This window comes from Prunus dulcis, chromosome 4 (assembly GCF_902201215.1).
Source record: "Prunus dulcis chromosome 4, ALMONDv2, whole genome shotgun sequence".
NCBI lineage: Eukaryota > Viridiplantae > Streptophyta > Magnoliopsida > Rosales > Rosaceae > Prunus > Prunus dulcis.
Genome location: NC_047653.1, coordinates 24,199,541 through 24,215,579, shown reverse-complemented (window position 1 = coordinate 24,215,579; position 16,039 = coordinate 24,199,541). Strand labels below are relative to the sequence as shown.

Sequence of the window (16,039 nt, the reverse complement as noted above, 5' to 3'; positions counted from 1 at the left end):
ACAATCTCTTATTTTCTTTGGTCAGAATCGGTACGTTTCTCTCGAATTCCCTCTCTCTTTGATATTAAAGTTTCCATTTTCTATTGCGTTCACTTAATGTTTAATTTTTGTTTAGAATTTTAGGGCTTTGATTTTATGGGTAAGACTACTCTTTCTCGATACGAGTTGTTAAAACATAGTAACTCTATATAAAGGTTTGCACCTCTTTAAATATTTTTTCCTTTTTCCAAAATATGACTTTTTTTTCTCTATTGTTTATGTTAATTTGTTGAAGTGTAGATTCACAGCTGTTACTTCTTCCTTGTTAATCTGCATCATAGATCCCTCAAGATTGTAGCTGCTACTTCGCTTATTCTACTTCTTGCTTGTCTTTTCTTAAAATTTCAGGAACATTTATCTGTTTGCTTTGACCCTAATTGTCATCCTGCTTTGCCCATCTACTGGTGTGAATGTAGGGCATCATTTTAGTAATTTAATGGGGCTTGGAAAATGACAAGACCCGACCCGAATTCCCTTTGGAATCCGTGTCAAATCCGGCTTCCCTTCTGACTCCCATAGGATGATGAGCCCATTTACTAATTGAAACCATTTTTCCCGCCTTAAATCTATTGAAATTTCTACAGAGTCTCCCCTGAAAAATGGATAATCCAAAATTTACACATGTAAGAAACACAGTTATAATACCCAAGCGCCAGCACACACAATTTACAAATGGCCTCTGGCCACAAATCCAACCCTACATGGGCGTATTCAGAGCATTCTAAGGATCTCATTAGTTTACAAGTCAAAAACATTAGAAATGTCAGAAAAAGAAAGTCCTACGATGGCGACGGTCAGGCGGAGAGGGAGTTTCTAGTCTTAGTTGTTAAGCTCCTCAAGTCACGGCCTGTGGGGGGAGCAAAACCAAAAATGTGAGTGGACGAAAAGAAAGTTTAAACATAACTATAACAAATGTACTAACCCCACCTTTTTGAAAACATTTACCTGAAAGCCATGCATGTAAAACCTTTATACACGTGTTTGATTTCAAAACATGTTAATCCCATAAATCCCTTTTTATACTTATATAAACGCATGCACATCAATTGCTATGTACTAGGGGAAAACAATCCAGCACGGGAATTGTTTTACTAGATCACATGGCAGAATCCTCAATACTCATGTGGCCAAGGAATGAGCAGTCCAACCGGGGGACTATTATTCCTCAAACAACCCGTCAAGGCCTTTGGTACACCCAATCAGGGGTGCCCAGTTCTTGACACACCTCCGAAGAGTTACCGTGTGTCTAAAATATCCAGAGTAATAGTAATGAGGAAGGTACATAATGTGGTAAACATATACACAAATCAATAGCGCCATCAATATATACTACATGCACATATCATATTTCAATCCCTTATTACTTCCATTCAATGCCATAAAAACCTTATAATTCTCGCATGCAAACGTGCATAAATTTCCAATATTTCCCATATCCAAGTAAAAACAAATATAAATTAAAAAATCCCATTTTATGCATGTAATTTATACTTTAAAAACAATGCTTATTTAAAACAAAGTCCACTCACATAATGTCCAAGCTGGTATGCCCCTGTGGGGTCCCACCTGCTAGCTAGCCGGAGCCTAAGCACCTATTGAAGAAATATCGAGATATATGTTGGTAATTTTTAACAACAATATTAAAACCTTACAAGTGCACAAATCAAATGATAGTATAATAAGCAAGCAAGAGTCGTTCCCACAGTGATTATAATCTAAAGAGATGTTTATCAGTGTCACACAATGAAAACTAAAACACAATTAAACACGAAAACAAAATAAAGATTGAAACCACAAGGACTTCCACACACATGCCAACACCAAGGGGGTTTTGATTTGATTTTGTAAATAAAACAAAACAAGAAAAAGAAAACAAAACAGAATATAAATTAGAGTTTAAGAGAAATTGGTTTAAAATCAGTCAAGAACAATATCCAGGACTCAATATCCACCTCCAAACAATCAATCAATCCATAAACAACAATAGATAATCAATTTCTAGCAAGCATATGATGACGAAACTCAGAACAAGATCATGGTATTTCACTCGAGTTGTATGATTCTCTTTTAAGTGTATGTAAAGTGTATAGCATTTACATCAATACATTTATTCTTGATTGAAATCTAGTATGACATTTACTCAAATTAACAATCAAGAATCCATTAAGATCAAAGAGAATATAAGTGTCACAAAAATCCTAAAACATGGCATTTGTTATTAGGAATTCAAGAATCAATTTCTCATAACTAGTTCTTAACCCAATTATTCATTGCAAACAAGAACACATTCAATATGGCAATTGACCTATGTTTTACAACAATTTAATTCCAATACATGCTTCAAAGTTAGCTACTCAAAGAAACAAAATATCAAAATCCACATAACATAGAGAAACAGAAATCATTAGGCTAGTAGAAACTGACAAATCCATTCAAACTTATTTATAGAATTGAAATCATGTTTAGGGCTTCAAGATTAAGCCCTAACTATCAAGAAATTAGTTACTCATGTTCTTGGATGAACTCAAAAATAAATACAATAAGAACTGAAAATTAAAAGAAGAAAGGAAAAGAAAGAACTCGTTGGTAGCTTCCTCCTCTTGCGCAGTTGGTCGCTTTAGGAAGTGAATTCCTTGTATGGGGGCCTTGGCTGGCCTTTTATATGACTTATTTCAGAGTCCTAAACCCTAAAATTGATTGAAAAGTCGTCCAAGAAGTCTTAATAAACAAGGAATCCAAATTGGAAAGTAAAGATCACAAGCCGATTACATCAACCACTGATAACTCCAAAAGCCTATCTTTGCAATCCAGGCTTAACGAGCACCACAGATTGATGTAATTGACGACAGGTTCATCTTTCCATTGCTTGGTATTTGTGAGTTTCATCATACTCACAGTGCGACGAGTGCTATAACATATGTTCAAGAATTCTCGCTCCATCTGATCCCAACTGTCAAGGGATTCGGACTCCAAGTCTATATACCAATCAAATGCATTTCCTTTCAAGGAACGGACAAATTGTTTCACCAGATGGTCAACCTCTGTCCCGGCATTGTTGCATGTTTCGACGAAGTGTGCAACATGTTGTTTTGGGTTGCCATTTCTATCGAATTGTTGGAATTTGGGAGGTTGATATCTTGTTGGCATCCGCAAGTTGTCTATCCTCCTGGTGTATGGCTTAGAATACATGAGTGTGTCTCGAGAAGGTGCTCCGTATTGAACCCTGATGGTGTTCGCGATCATGTCCTGAAGTTGTTGGACCGACAAAGAACCCACCGAGGCGGCATCAACTTTTCCTGCGACTTCTCATCCGACTCTGTTTCATGACCTAATCCTTTCTCGCTGGATTCAGCCTCATGATGTGGTCTTTTCTTGTGTGCGTCTTGACCAGGCTCCTTATCCTGATGCGCTTCCCACTTGTTGATGAGAAAAACAATCTGTGCATCCTTCTCTTCGACCATCTTAGTCAGTTTTGTGACCTCTTCGTTCATATGGGCCAGCTGTTCTTCAATAGACATAGCTCCCGTTACCATGACCTGTATAGCCATAGAATAAGACTCACCTACAGGCGCCGAGGTAATCTTCTTCTGTTGGTCGTCAGGCAGGGATCCATGGTATGAGCCTGTGCTTGAGTCGGCGTCTGAAACAGGCAAGAATGAGCGTTCTCTTGAATTCTTTGAACCTGAAAAACTCCTCTCTTCACTTCGAGAGTTTCTCTCATCCGCTCGAGAGGTATTCTTCTTTTGCCTAAATGAGGCCAAATTGATAACCAGCTTGCGCCTTCGGTGAACATCTTTAGCCTTGGCTTGAGTCAATATGGAAGTAACATGTTGAGTTGAGGATATCGCCTTGGCCTTGCTCCGGGTGACGACCCCAGCTGAATCTCTACTTGAGAAGGAGGTGCTCACGCTTTTCCCTTTCATTGCAGGAATGGTTTGAATCTTCCTAGAGGCCATCGTTTTGGCGTGTTGGTTGATTTTGGAACTAAAAAAAGAGATGAGAGACAGAGATGGTCCCACTGGGCGTGCCAAATTTGTAAACACGAATGTCCTGCGACAAATGAGACAAGAACAGGTTACAAAATAATATTTGTATTTATGAAATTTAGGGTGATTCGATCTCCAAAGTGTATAAAGAAAATTTGTGTTTGATGCAAGGGTCGTAGAGACTTGATCTTGATCAAACAAGTAGTACAAAGCTTGTTTGGTGTTTGGATTTCTCTAAGGTGGAGGAACCGGCACGTATTTGTTGTGCTTGGTGGCTCTTCCAAAGTAGAGTGAAGAGTGCGGAGAGTTTTCTGTTTCTTCTGCATGCTACCCATTCTTTCGTCTTGAGGCCTCCTATTTATAGGCTTTTGTAGGATGCTTGACCTAAATAACTTTTCCTATTTAAAACCTTGTTTTGTGGGATTTTGATTTGATTTAAATCAATTCCCATAATCTGACAATTTAACCAGATTATCTTCAATTGATTGACTTGATTAATATTTGATTTAAATCAAAGTCAATCACAGAAGATTCTTTCCCCTTAATTTTGTCTTCATCTTGAACCGTTTGATGCACTCCGTCGGATGTCGCCACGTGTCACTTTTGACAACTAGTCCGATTTTGATGAGTCATACGCCACATGCGCGAATTATGAGACCCACAATTCAATCCACCGAACCCTAATTATTTTCTCGTCCAATGGAATTTATTGCACCAAAATTTCTTTGTCTACACACATCCAAGAACAACAAAAGTCACCAAGGACCTAAAACAGAAAACACACAAACAAACAAACAAAAGAGAAGATCCAGATATATCTGGGCAAAAGGACCCAAAATTCAGACAAATATGAGGAGAGAATAGGAGAGGGGAAGAAAACTATGAAATGAGAAAGGGAGATGAGGAGAGAAAGATGGAAGATGGGGAAGCCACCCACCCCCAAGGAGGGGATGTGTGCGGCAACTGGAAACCCACATATGTCTCTCTCCCATCAATCGAATAGGTACTAGTCTAAGAAATGGAAATTACCCCATTTGTTTGATGATAAATGTTAAACGAAAAAGAAAAGAAGAGGGATCGCCGTTGGGAATTAAATTCTGCTGTTAGAGTTTAGGGTTTTTTGGTTTGTATTCCTTTAAATGCATGTAAATGCACCGATACTAATTGTAGAGGCTTGTGATCCAATCAAGATGGGGTGTTACAACATGGGAGGAATTGATGTCGGAGGAGAGAGAAGAGATTATTTTTTTAGTTTTAGTTTTAGTTTTAATTTAATTATTTAATTATTAACTTTTTTTTACAATTTGAAAAAAATAAAGAATTATTTATTAATTGTTTTGTCCATGTAGAAGTCTATGTCATTAAAAATAGGGGCTATGTTAAACACATTAGCATTTAACAAACTTATTAACGATTTATATAACGATGTAAGTAATTTATAGGTTTTTCGTATTAACTTGAAAGTAATTTGGGAGTTCTTTTGTAGTTAGTCTTTAAAAAACTATCACAAGGATATTACTACAGATGTCCTTAATTAACGAGATTTCATAATAATTTGGATTCCGGACCCAACAGAAGTGTGCAGGCTCGACTCGGGAATAAAAGGCAGGGTCTTTCTGAAGACTTGTTTTCCACGCCATTTCTTCTCGTTCTCACTCTCACTCTGACTCTCATTCTCACTCTGTTGGCGAGCGCGTGATTCTCAGTCGCCTGCGCCATCCATTGCGACGAAACCCTACGTTTCCGGCGTACAGTGGTCATTTTCCGACAACGATCGGCTCTGTCCCTCAGGTAATCTCTCTTAAAGCTTTACTTCTCTGAATAGATATCGCCGTATCTATCTTCCGTTCTTGTATTAGGGTTCTCTCTCTCTCTCTAGCAAGATATGCGTATGTACTTGCGAGCTTTGTTTATCTGTGTAATTTTGAGATTTTGTGCTTAAATATATATATATATATATATTTTGCCGTAGAAATGTAGATTGGAGTATAATGTGCACAACAATCTGTTTCAGTGCGTCTTGTGCTTTTAATTTCACTCTCTCTCTCTCTCTAAAACCCTTTTTGAACCTCTTCTCTCTACAATATTAGATCCGGCACATTTCTGTGCATGAAACTTTTGTGAAAATTTTAGGGCTTTATTATGTTTGTCTAACGGCCTTCTTTTTGCGCTCTGTTTTGTTTCTAAGAAAATAAGGTAAAGAAAAATAAAATGGACCTGTGTTTCCTGATATTTGGTTGAGGAGGTATTTTGGTGGCAAATATTTCTAAAGAAAAGAGGGTGCCGAGTTAAAGAGTGTATGAAAATATTCTATGTCAAAGTATTTTCTGTAACTGGAAAACAAAATGTGGAATTTGTATGATCGTCCAACAGTTTATGAAAATATTTTATTTCGTGGAAAATTACTTGGCTGCTTATCTGCATGTTGCCTTGTATAGGGCATCAAAGTAGAAAAATTTCATGTTGGAGAATGAATGATGGGTGTTCTATAACTCATTCTGAATTGAATGATTTATTTTGTTAATGGGTATTGTGATTTGAAGTTGGTAAATTAGCTCTGAAAGGTTGTACAAATAAACAATTTTATTTCTTGGAATATGTTTCATGCATATCTTGACATTATTTTTGAATCTTGATGTGTGAAGTGGAAAAGAAACTGATCAAATGTAAGATTTTTGGTTTGGTATGATTAGTCTGGCAGTTTATGTTGATTCCTGCTTTTTGGTCAATGGAATGGATTTCAAGTGTATTTTGGAAAATTGTGATTTCCATGTTTAAATGAACTCTCTCTCTCTCTCTCTCTCTCTCTCTCTCTCTCTCTCTCTCTCTCTCTCTTTCATTTACTCACTTTCTATGCGTGTGTTTTCCAATGTTGCCTATTAGCCTACTTCATTATAAAGTACAAAAAATAGAAGCAAAAAACCAGTTTTTCTACTTCTAGCAACAGATATGTTATACAGTTTTGGGGCATTAGAATTTTCATTTGTAACGGATTCTTACAAAATTGTTTAGAAGGTGCATTAAGTTCAACACTGGCTCAATAAATTGAATGATGTGCTTTTCTTTCAAATATTTGTGATCTTCTAGCTGTATCATTTACCATATAAATGTATACCATCATCTTATGATTCGACACTTAATATTGACATTTTAATGAAAGTGCACGTACATCATTTTGTTGTTTGTTGTATCATTACCATATAAATGTATACCATCATCTTATGATTTGACACTTAATATTGATATTTTAATGAAAGTGCACGTACATCATTTTGTTGTTTGTTGTATCATTTACCATATAAATGTATACCATCATCTTATGATTCGACACTTAATATTGATATGTTAATGAAAGTGCACGTACATCAATTTGTTATTGTCTACAAAAGCGAAAATTGCAATGTCCTTGATCCTGTAAGATAATTTATGCTCAAATTTTTAATGTTTTATTGTGATTTTTTGTTTAAAAACTTATCCAAAGAAGGTATTATTCTTTAGGATGAGTGCGAGAAGAAACGGAGGAAATCCCAAAGGAAAAGATGTCTCGGAATTCAATAGCCCCAAAGTTGAGCAGTTAACTCATGGTGTAGCAGGCATTAGCCTGGAGTCGGCCCAAGATGACGGACAGTGGGAGGTAATTTCCAGGAAACCAAAGAACAGAGCTGGAAGCAGTACTGCAAAACAATGGGGTCCTCAGAATTCTAATTCTAAAGCTTGGGCAGAGTTTGATGTTCAGAAGCCAAGTATGAGGAATAGTGGTGGATCAGGTCGGGCGTCTGGGAACTTCTGGCCATCACAAACTGCTGATTCTAGAAAACCAGCCGGAAGAGGAAATGTAAGGCAGCAGTCTTCTGCTAGGGTTTCCGAAAACAACTATGTGGCTCCGCAACAAGTAGTTCCCCCTCCACTGGACCACGGATGGAACTGGCAATCCAGAGCGGGTTTCACTCAACCCAAGGGTTCAGAAGATGGCCAGGGAAACTATGACAAGGACGGCGATGTGGCTGCTGCTAAGGCTAATGATGATGATGACAACTCTGATGCTGTGGGTGATAGTGACGATGAGCTATATAGTGATGAGTTTGATTCGGATTCAAGTGAAAAGAGTCATGAAACTCGAAAGAGTAGCAGATGGTTCAAGAAATTCTTTGAGATTTTGGATAGTTTAACTGTTGATGAGATTAATGATCCTGCCAGGCAGTGGCACTGTCCTGCTTGCCAAGGTGGTCCTGGTGCCATTGACTGGTACCGAGGCCTGCAACCCCTAATGACACATGCCAAAACAAAAGGATCAAAGAGGGTGATGCTCCATAGAGAGCTTGCGGAGCTTTTGGATGAGGAGTTGCGGAGGAAGGGAACTACAGTTGTACCTGCTGGTGAAGCATTCGGTAAGTGGAAAGGTTTAAAAGATGAGGAAAAGGATCATGAAATTGTGTGGCCTCCAATGGTTGTCATCATGAACACTAGACTTGAGCAGGATGAAAATGAAAAGGTATGAGTGATGTTTTTCTTGCTTGAAAGTATTTTATGTAATTAAATTACTATCTCAAATATAGGTGCACATTGTCATGATTTTGCTAAAGGTTCCTTGTCTTGGTATCATTCCAGTCCTTATTTTCTGTTGCTTTTGAATTTCAGTGGATTGGTATGGGAAATCAGGAGCTCCTTGACTACTTCAGCTCTTATGCTGCTGTGAGGGCTCGGCACTCATATGGTCCTCAGGGACACCGTGGGATGAGTATTTTGATCTTTGAAGCGTCTGCGAGGGGTTATTTAGAGGCTGAGCGTCTGCACAAGCATTTTACAGAGCAAGGAACAGACAGAGATGCTTGGGATCGTCGTCGTGTCTTATTTCATTCAGGTGGGAAGCGACAGCTTTATGGGTACATGGCGGTGAAAGAAGACTTGGATATATTTAACCAGCATTCCCAAGGTCTCTCTCTCTCTCTCTCTCTCTCTCTCTCTCTCTCCACCCATGCCACGCTCTATGTTTTTGTTTGTTTTGGGTGGTGTACAAAACAATGAGCTTTCACTTAAATCCTTTAAGTTCCCATGCTAGCTTTGATACATTGGATTTCACTCCGCTATTAAGATCTGTGCCTAATGTTATATATGGACGTCTTACATGTTTCTATCACTAATTAGGTAAATCGAAGCTGAAATTTGAGATGAGATCCTACCAGGAGATGGTTGTGAACCAAATCAGGCAAATGAGTGAGGACAACCAACAGCTTAATTGGTTTAAGAACAAGGTTGCTAAGGAACAGAGGCATGCCAAAGCGCTTGAAGAATCTCTTGGTATAGTTAGTGAGAGGCTCAGGAAAACAACGGAGGAAAATCGTATTGTAAGACAAAGGACCAAAATGCAGCATGAAGAGAACAAGGAAGAGGTATTATTCCCTGTTAAGATATATAATCACTCCCCAAAATTATGATTGAAACTCGTGTTGTGGGTAAGCAGCAGTTGGTAGACTCTGCCTTTATACTCTGGTGGGGACATTTATGGATGTCCATGCTGGTATTGTTTCTTTAAGTTACAACTGTAGTTCAAGTCTGAATCAAGAGCCTGCGGTTAGGAGGATTATGATTTTTTCAGAGGGTGGGGTAGGTTTTGTGAAATTGTTATAACCAATCAATTTGTTTAAGTGGTTTGAGCAACTCCACCCATTTGCCCTTTTCCATGGCAAGGGGGGGGACTAGGGCAGCTACTATTCACGTGAATAGTGGCTGCCCTTGCAAAAAGCAATGTGTGTTTCCACCCGTTGCCATGGCAAGGGGCAAATACTATTCATTTTTTTGTTTTTTTTCACAAATTTGTTTACCTAAACAATTAATTTGGATAATATTTTCGGATAATATTTTTGGGTTCGTACGTGTCAATATTTATTATAAAATTCATATCTCAGTCGGATAAAATTTTCGGATAAGATGATAAATAAAAATACAATTTAAAAGTGAATAAAATGTTGAGTAAAAAGTGAATAATAGTAGAAGTAGAAGAAAATGTATGAGGATTTAGTGTTGAAAGTGAAGAGTATTGGTAGGTATTTATAGAAAAAAATTCCAGAATTTTTTGGTATTTTTTTCATAATTTTATAGCCAAAAAAAAAAAAGCCCAGCCGTTGGATTGGAGGAGAGCAAGCGATCGGAGCCCCCAGACGACACGTCTTCTAGCTGTTGGTGGAGCGCAGGGCTGACGTCAGCTTGGGCTGATGTCATCCCCCCCCAAGCTGACGTCAGCCCCCCCCCCTCCCGGGGAGGCGGCCAGGCGAGAGCTGCCTTCGGGCCAGCCTGTCTTCGTGGGTCCCGCCTCCAGCCCGGGCAAAAGTGGCCCGCTGGAATTGGATTTTTTGCTTGGGCTCCCCCCAGCCTCGGGCTTGGCCTGATCGCTGGAGTTGCTCTTATACTAATTCTATTTATTTGGAATGGTAATAAAAAAAAAATCTTTTTGTTTGAAATGCACATAAAATTTGGACTGCACTTTGACAAAGACCATTGTAGCCTTTATTTTTCAGTGTCTGTTTCTCATTTCTATTTTTTATTTCTATCTTTTGCATGTTCCTTTTTTTAACTGTGTTTGGAATGGTTATAAAAAAATCTGTTTGTTTGAAATGCACGTAAAATTTGGACTGCACTTTGACAAAGACCTGTAGCGTTTATTTTTATTTTTTCAGTATCTGTTTCCCATTTCTATCTTTTGCATGTTCCTTTTGTTAACTGTGCTTTACACTTGCATCCAGGTTTGGCTTGATGTGCAGTTGTTATTTTAACTGTGTTGTGTGGTTTACAATCTTTTTGGTTTTTCCTTATGGCTTCTAAATTCTTTATTGTAATCTGTATTTCTTGTTCATTTCGGCAGATGTATTTGCTCTTTTATTTCGTTTTGTTTGCTTATTTATTTATTTTGTTGTGAAAAGATGTATCTGCAAGAACAATTTTTCAAAGACCAAATCAAAATAATTCATGAATCAAGGGATGCAAGGGAAGAAAGCTTTGAGAGGCTGCAGCAGGAAGAACGTGACAAGGTCAAGCAGTCGTATGTCAATCCTTCAAATGCCGAGGAAAAGAAATACAAGTAAGAAGTGTGTTAAAGAATATGTATAGACTAGAGAAAGTTAGGACCCCTATGCTTGTCCTAAAGCAGTGCTTTCTGGTTTTGTTTGATTTTTATTTCTCTCATACTCGTGGCTGTAGGTCGGTGGAAATTGATAACTTCATCAAGTCTCAAGAAAAGGAGATGGAAGAATTTGTGGAAGAGAGGGATATGCTAATAAAAGCTCATGAAGACAATAAAGCTGCAATGAAGCGGAGGCAGTGGGAGGAAGAGGTAGAACTGGAGAAGGATTTTGATGCCAAATATACCCAGCTCATGGAGAAGTATTCCCCACATCGCTCCTGAAGAAACTGCCCGTGTCCTTTGAAGGCGAGAGATCTTAGGTGGAAAGAGTCACTAAATAGGTTTAGGGCAGTTTATGTTTTTTGTTGTGTGGTTAATGATGGATTCAAAGAATTATACTAAAAGGAACAGGCAAAGAAACTATCTATCAAAATGGTGGTACTCTGGATATATGAGGTTACTTAGCTTCAGTTGGTAATGCCAGAAAATTATCGTTGATGAATATTGTCTTTATTCAATGATTGATTGGCATGAAATTCTCCTTCAATGGCTGAAACCATTCATTCGATCTTTTGTGGGGTGGGGGTTGTGTTGGGGTTAGGTGTACAAATTATGTGTTTTGTTCGGTTTACATGCTGCTTTAGAAATCTGAAGCTAAGTAACCTCATATATCCATAATGGCGCGTATCAAGAACAAGTGTGAAATTCCTCTTGTGCTGAGCTAAAGGCGCATTAAGACTGAGAAATAAGATGCTGATGCCATTGATGGTTTCAACAAAGCTATATCGAGTTCTCTCAAGAAACTGGAAGCCTTTAGAATCAGTAGAGAAAAGTCAAGCAGTGAAATCAAATTTAAAAGAAAAAAATACTTGCGATTCTCTAAAAGAAAAAAATTGCAAGTTTTGGTACCTTATAAAACTGGCACTTAGTACAAGTAAAGCTTAACTTTTAATTATTTATTTGATAGTAAGTCTGAAATCAGCAAAATGGGATCCTAGCACCCAAAGGAACAAGAACACGAAGAACGCGTAAGAAAACTGAAAGAAAGATTTGAGAGAAAGAATACTAGTATTGCTCTCAAGAGAACCACACAACTCTGAGATGTTTAGCATACAACTCTTACCTCCGAATGGACTAGACACTAAAAAAAGTCAACTACAGGGAATATTTCCACGCATTCCAACATGTCCAAACATACAACGGATCGAGCCATCTAGAGCGGGCTTGGGCTTGGTGGGAATGGGCCCTCCTACACGCGGGCTAGAGCCTCAAGTAGGCGGTCCTTGACATTCTCCCTCAGTCAATCTCGTGTTGTCCTCGTTGCAACTTGCGGTGTCAAGGACCTGAATTTTGGGGATCGTTTTAAATTGTGGGTTTTAAAAATTAGTTTTAATTACTTAAAATTTAGGGTTACCTATTGTGGGGACTTTTTCATTCCGGCAACTACTGAAGGGCCTGGGGTGCTGTAAAGAGCCAAATGTGCGAAAATTGCCCCTGGGTCTGAGTTCAAGGATCAGACCCCATGAGTGCTTCGAAAGGGTAGCTGAACTTTAGAAAACACCTTGGTCTCCTTCACCAATGAAACCAAAAATTGCTTATAGATAGATTCTTAGCTGGCATGAGAAGCTTGTGACATAGAAGCAAAACAGTCATGAGTTTAGCAGTAAAGAGAGAGATGGTTGTGAGTTCCTATGAGAAACGTGGGTTTTAAAGTAGAGGAGAAGGAATTTTAAGAGAGTTCGTTGAAGAAGGAGAGGCGGGGGAAGAATAATGGGTGTGTTGAGTAGTTTTCGGCAGCCTGACGAAAGCTCTGTCAAGCTCTGGAATGACTTTCCAGAAGAGAAAATGGGAGGAGATGGAGGAATAAGGATCGAAATTGCTGGGTTTCAGGGATGAGAGATGATGCTTGCTCTCAGGATGTGTGTGAGAGAGAGAGAGAGAGAGAGAGAGAGAGAGAAGCAGAAGAAGATGAGGGTGGAAGAATGAGTGGTTTGAGCAAGTTTCCGGTGGCTTGACGAAAGCTTTGTCAAGCTCTGAAATGGCTTGCCAAAAGAGAAAATGGGAAGGGCTTGAAATTGAAGGGTTCCAGGGATGAGAGATGATGCTTGCTCTCTGAATTTGGTTGTCTTTAATGGGTAAGAGATACCTCATTTTATAGTCGCTGGAAGCTCCTCATTCCCAAGAAACCCTAATGGGTTCTCTCCAATTTTACCAAGTCTCCTCTTTCATTTCTCTTCTCTCCCTTCGATCCATCCCTGCTTTGTGAAATCCTCCTCTATCCAAACACACAAAGACAAGATTTTTTTGGAGCTCTAAGGCTTTCCAGCAGCTGCTTCAGTGATGAACTCCCATTTTTGGCTACCACCTAACCTTCTTTCCTTCCCTCTTCCATGACAAGAGCTGGTGGGAGAAAGAAATAGGTAAGGGTGATGGTTTGAAGGATACCTCTTCTCCTAGCAACTTGTGCGCTCTAATACCTTCTGGTTCTTTGAATGTTCTACCTTGAGGTTTGTTTTGCCCACATGCTGGAGCCTCCCACCAACTTACGTACATGGACAATTTTGGCTTTTATCGTGGCCCTTGTTTCAAGCTAAGTGCTGGAGACTGCAAATATTTTCCTTGGCTACTTGGGCCTTCCTTAGGTGATAGGTTAGCTCATTAAGGGAATGAGCTTATTTCCTAAAGTGATGGACTAATTTTGCTAGAGTATTGGGCTCCCATTTTTCTCTCTTTTATGCTTACCCACATATTTGGGCTCAAGAAATGGGCTTGAGTTTTGAGGCTCCCAAGCATCCCAAAACTTCAACTTCTCGGCTCATCAATGAGCCTCATGAAAACTCGTCACCATCCATACCACAACTCACTCAGCAAGCCAGGGCATTTGCGTGGCTTGGGCCCACTTAAGCTTGTAGCATGGCTATGTGTAAAATATGGGTTTTTCTGCTTGGTATTGAATGTCAATTGGCGTGCTTGAATTTTATCGCTTTGAAGAGGAATACGACGCTTGACGGGATAATTAGTTTGGGCTTGTAGAGGCAGTGCTTATTTCAACTCTTAGTGTGACATATTGCATATTTATTTGGCATGGCATGTGGATTATGACTTGTGTGAGCGTGAATGACGAACTCTCGCTTGCTCCAAATCGGGTCTTTTCTTAATAAGGCCGCTGGGTTGAACCGTAGATTTTTTGGGCCTCAACACCTACATAAAAGTACCTGAACTTTGGGAGTCGTTTCAAATTAGTACCAAATCTTTTAAATTTTGCATGTAGATATCTAAACTCACGGAAAACGTACAAATCAAACGTTTTGTTATTCAGGCCATTAGAAGAGATGTTAAGTGTTAACGTGTCTTGTCTGATGTGGCATTTTTTGATGCAATGGACGTCCACATGGACAAATTAAAAATATTTATTTTTAAATGAATTAACAATTGAAAATTTTAATATCTAAATTTGTTTGAAATATTAAATTTTATATGGAAGTAATTATTTTTTAATTAATGAAACTAACTGAATTGTGGCATTTGACCTGGTTTACTAACTATTGCAAATACAGTGTTCAAAATTGGAAAATTAAAATTATGATGATCAAAATTATTTTCAATCATAAACTCAGTGACCAAAAATATTTTTTACCATAGAAATTTATTTTAATTAGTATGTGAATGACAAAGGTCAAGTTGCACTGTTTAAATTGGAACTAGTGAAATTGCATTTTATCAAATGCAATTTGTTCTTGTATAAAATGCAATTTGTTCCTGTTTGTAACGTTGTGTCTCTATGGTCACTACTGTTACGAAAAATCAGTTTAGGTTTTATCTAAACCCATGGTTTTGTTAATTCCAAGTTAGAGTTTTCCTCCACTCGTGCTATGTTACAATTTCAGGTTTTCCAAACATTCTTCCTACTGGTGTTAAGGGCATACAAATATATAATTGGTTCATAGAGGTCCAAAGTTTGTTGATGTAGGAAGAAATATGGGTTAATTATGGTGTGAAAATTAATTAAAATAAAGTGACTCAAAATTGGAAGAAAATTGTGCCAGAGAGGGAAATTCTGATTAAATGTCAATTATAGTGTTAGGAAAAGAAGGAAAGCCTATTCTTGGGATTTTTGGTTAGATTGAAGAAATTGAAGCAAATGGATTTTGTCAAGATTTATATTTTACTTTAATGTTTTATTTATATTTTTAGAATAAGTTATCAATCAAGATACTATTTTCTAATATGATTTTAATTAGGATTTTTATTCTTTTCTTGTTAGCTAGGAATATTTTGGAACCTAGGATTTTCAACGGTTTTAGAGTTTCTTTGTTTTCTATTTAAGCCAACTCATGACATTGTATTGTTAGTTAATTTCATTTATTATCAATCAAATACCTTAGATTTTTACTCTGGTGGGTTCTGACATTGTTACTTTAGGGTTATCATTCGATATCCCTATTCCCCTATATCTCTTTGCGTCAGTTGGTATCAGAGCAGGTTTTGCCTGACTCGAGATGTCACCAATGGCTCATCAAAACGAGGAAGATATAATTTGTGAAGACGGGGAACCAATTAATCTTAGAGAATTTGATGTTGCAGTTGTTCTATACTTCAGGGGGAGTGACTGCATCGAAGGCTTTCTCCAATGGATTGTAGATGTAGATAAAATATTTGATTCAATAGCGATCCTAGAGGACAAGATGGTGAAAATTGTCTCTTCCCATTTAGAAGACGATGTCGCTTCTTGGTGAGATGAAGAGACTTCTTGTAAAAAAATTCTTTCCTTTTGAATATGATATATATTTGTTAAGAAATGGTTACAAGATTACTCAACCCAATATCATGGTGTTGTGCAAAAACATTCCAAGACCTTGTCATTGATGGACTACGCAACTACCACACATAAGACAGG

The 16,039-nt window shown here is 38.1% G+C and overlaps 1 protein-coding gene across 2 annotated transcripts; it reads left to right on the top strand.

Moving 5' to 3' along the window:
- Positions 1-5,624: 5,624 nt before the first annotated feature.
- LOC117624805 (protein SUPPRESSOR OF GENE SILENCING 3) lies at positions 5,625-11,705 on the top strand. 2 transcript variants are annotated; one of them, XM_034356262.1, is made up of 6 exons: positions 5,625-5,816; positions 7,510-8,517; positions 8,664-8,958; positions 9,171-9,415; positions 10,943-11,100; positions 11,220-11,705. In XM_034356262.1, exons 2-6 carry the CDS (start codon positions 7,525-7,527, stop codon positions 11,422-11,424), a joined length of 1,896 nt encoding a protein of 631 aa, XP_034212153.1. In that variant the 5' UTR covers positions 5,625-5,816; positions 7,510-7,524; the 3' UTR covers positions 11,425-11,705. The 2 variants fall into 2 exon arrangements, with proteins under 2 accessions (XP_034212153.1, XP_034212152.1); XM_034356261.1 differs by having other exon boundaries at positions 5,626-5,816; positions 7,524-8,517.
- Positions 11,706-16,039: the final 4,334 nt, after the last annotated feature.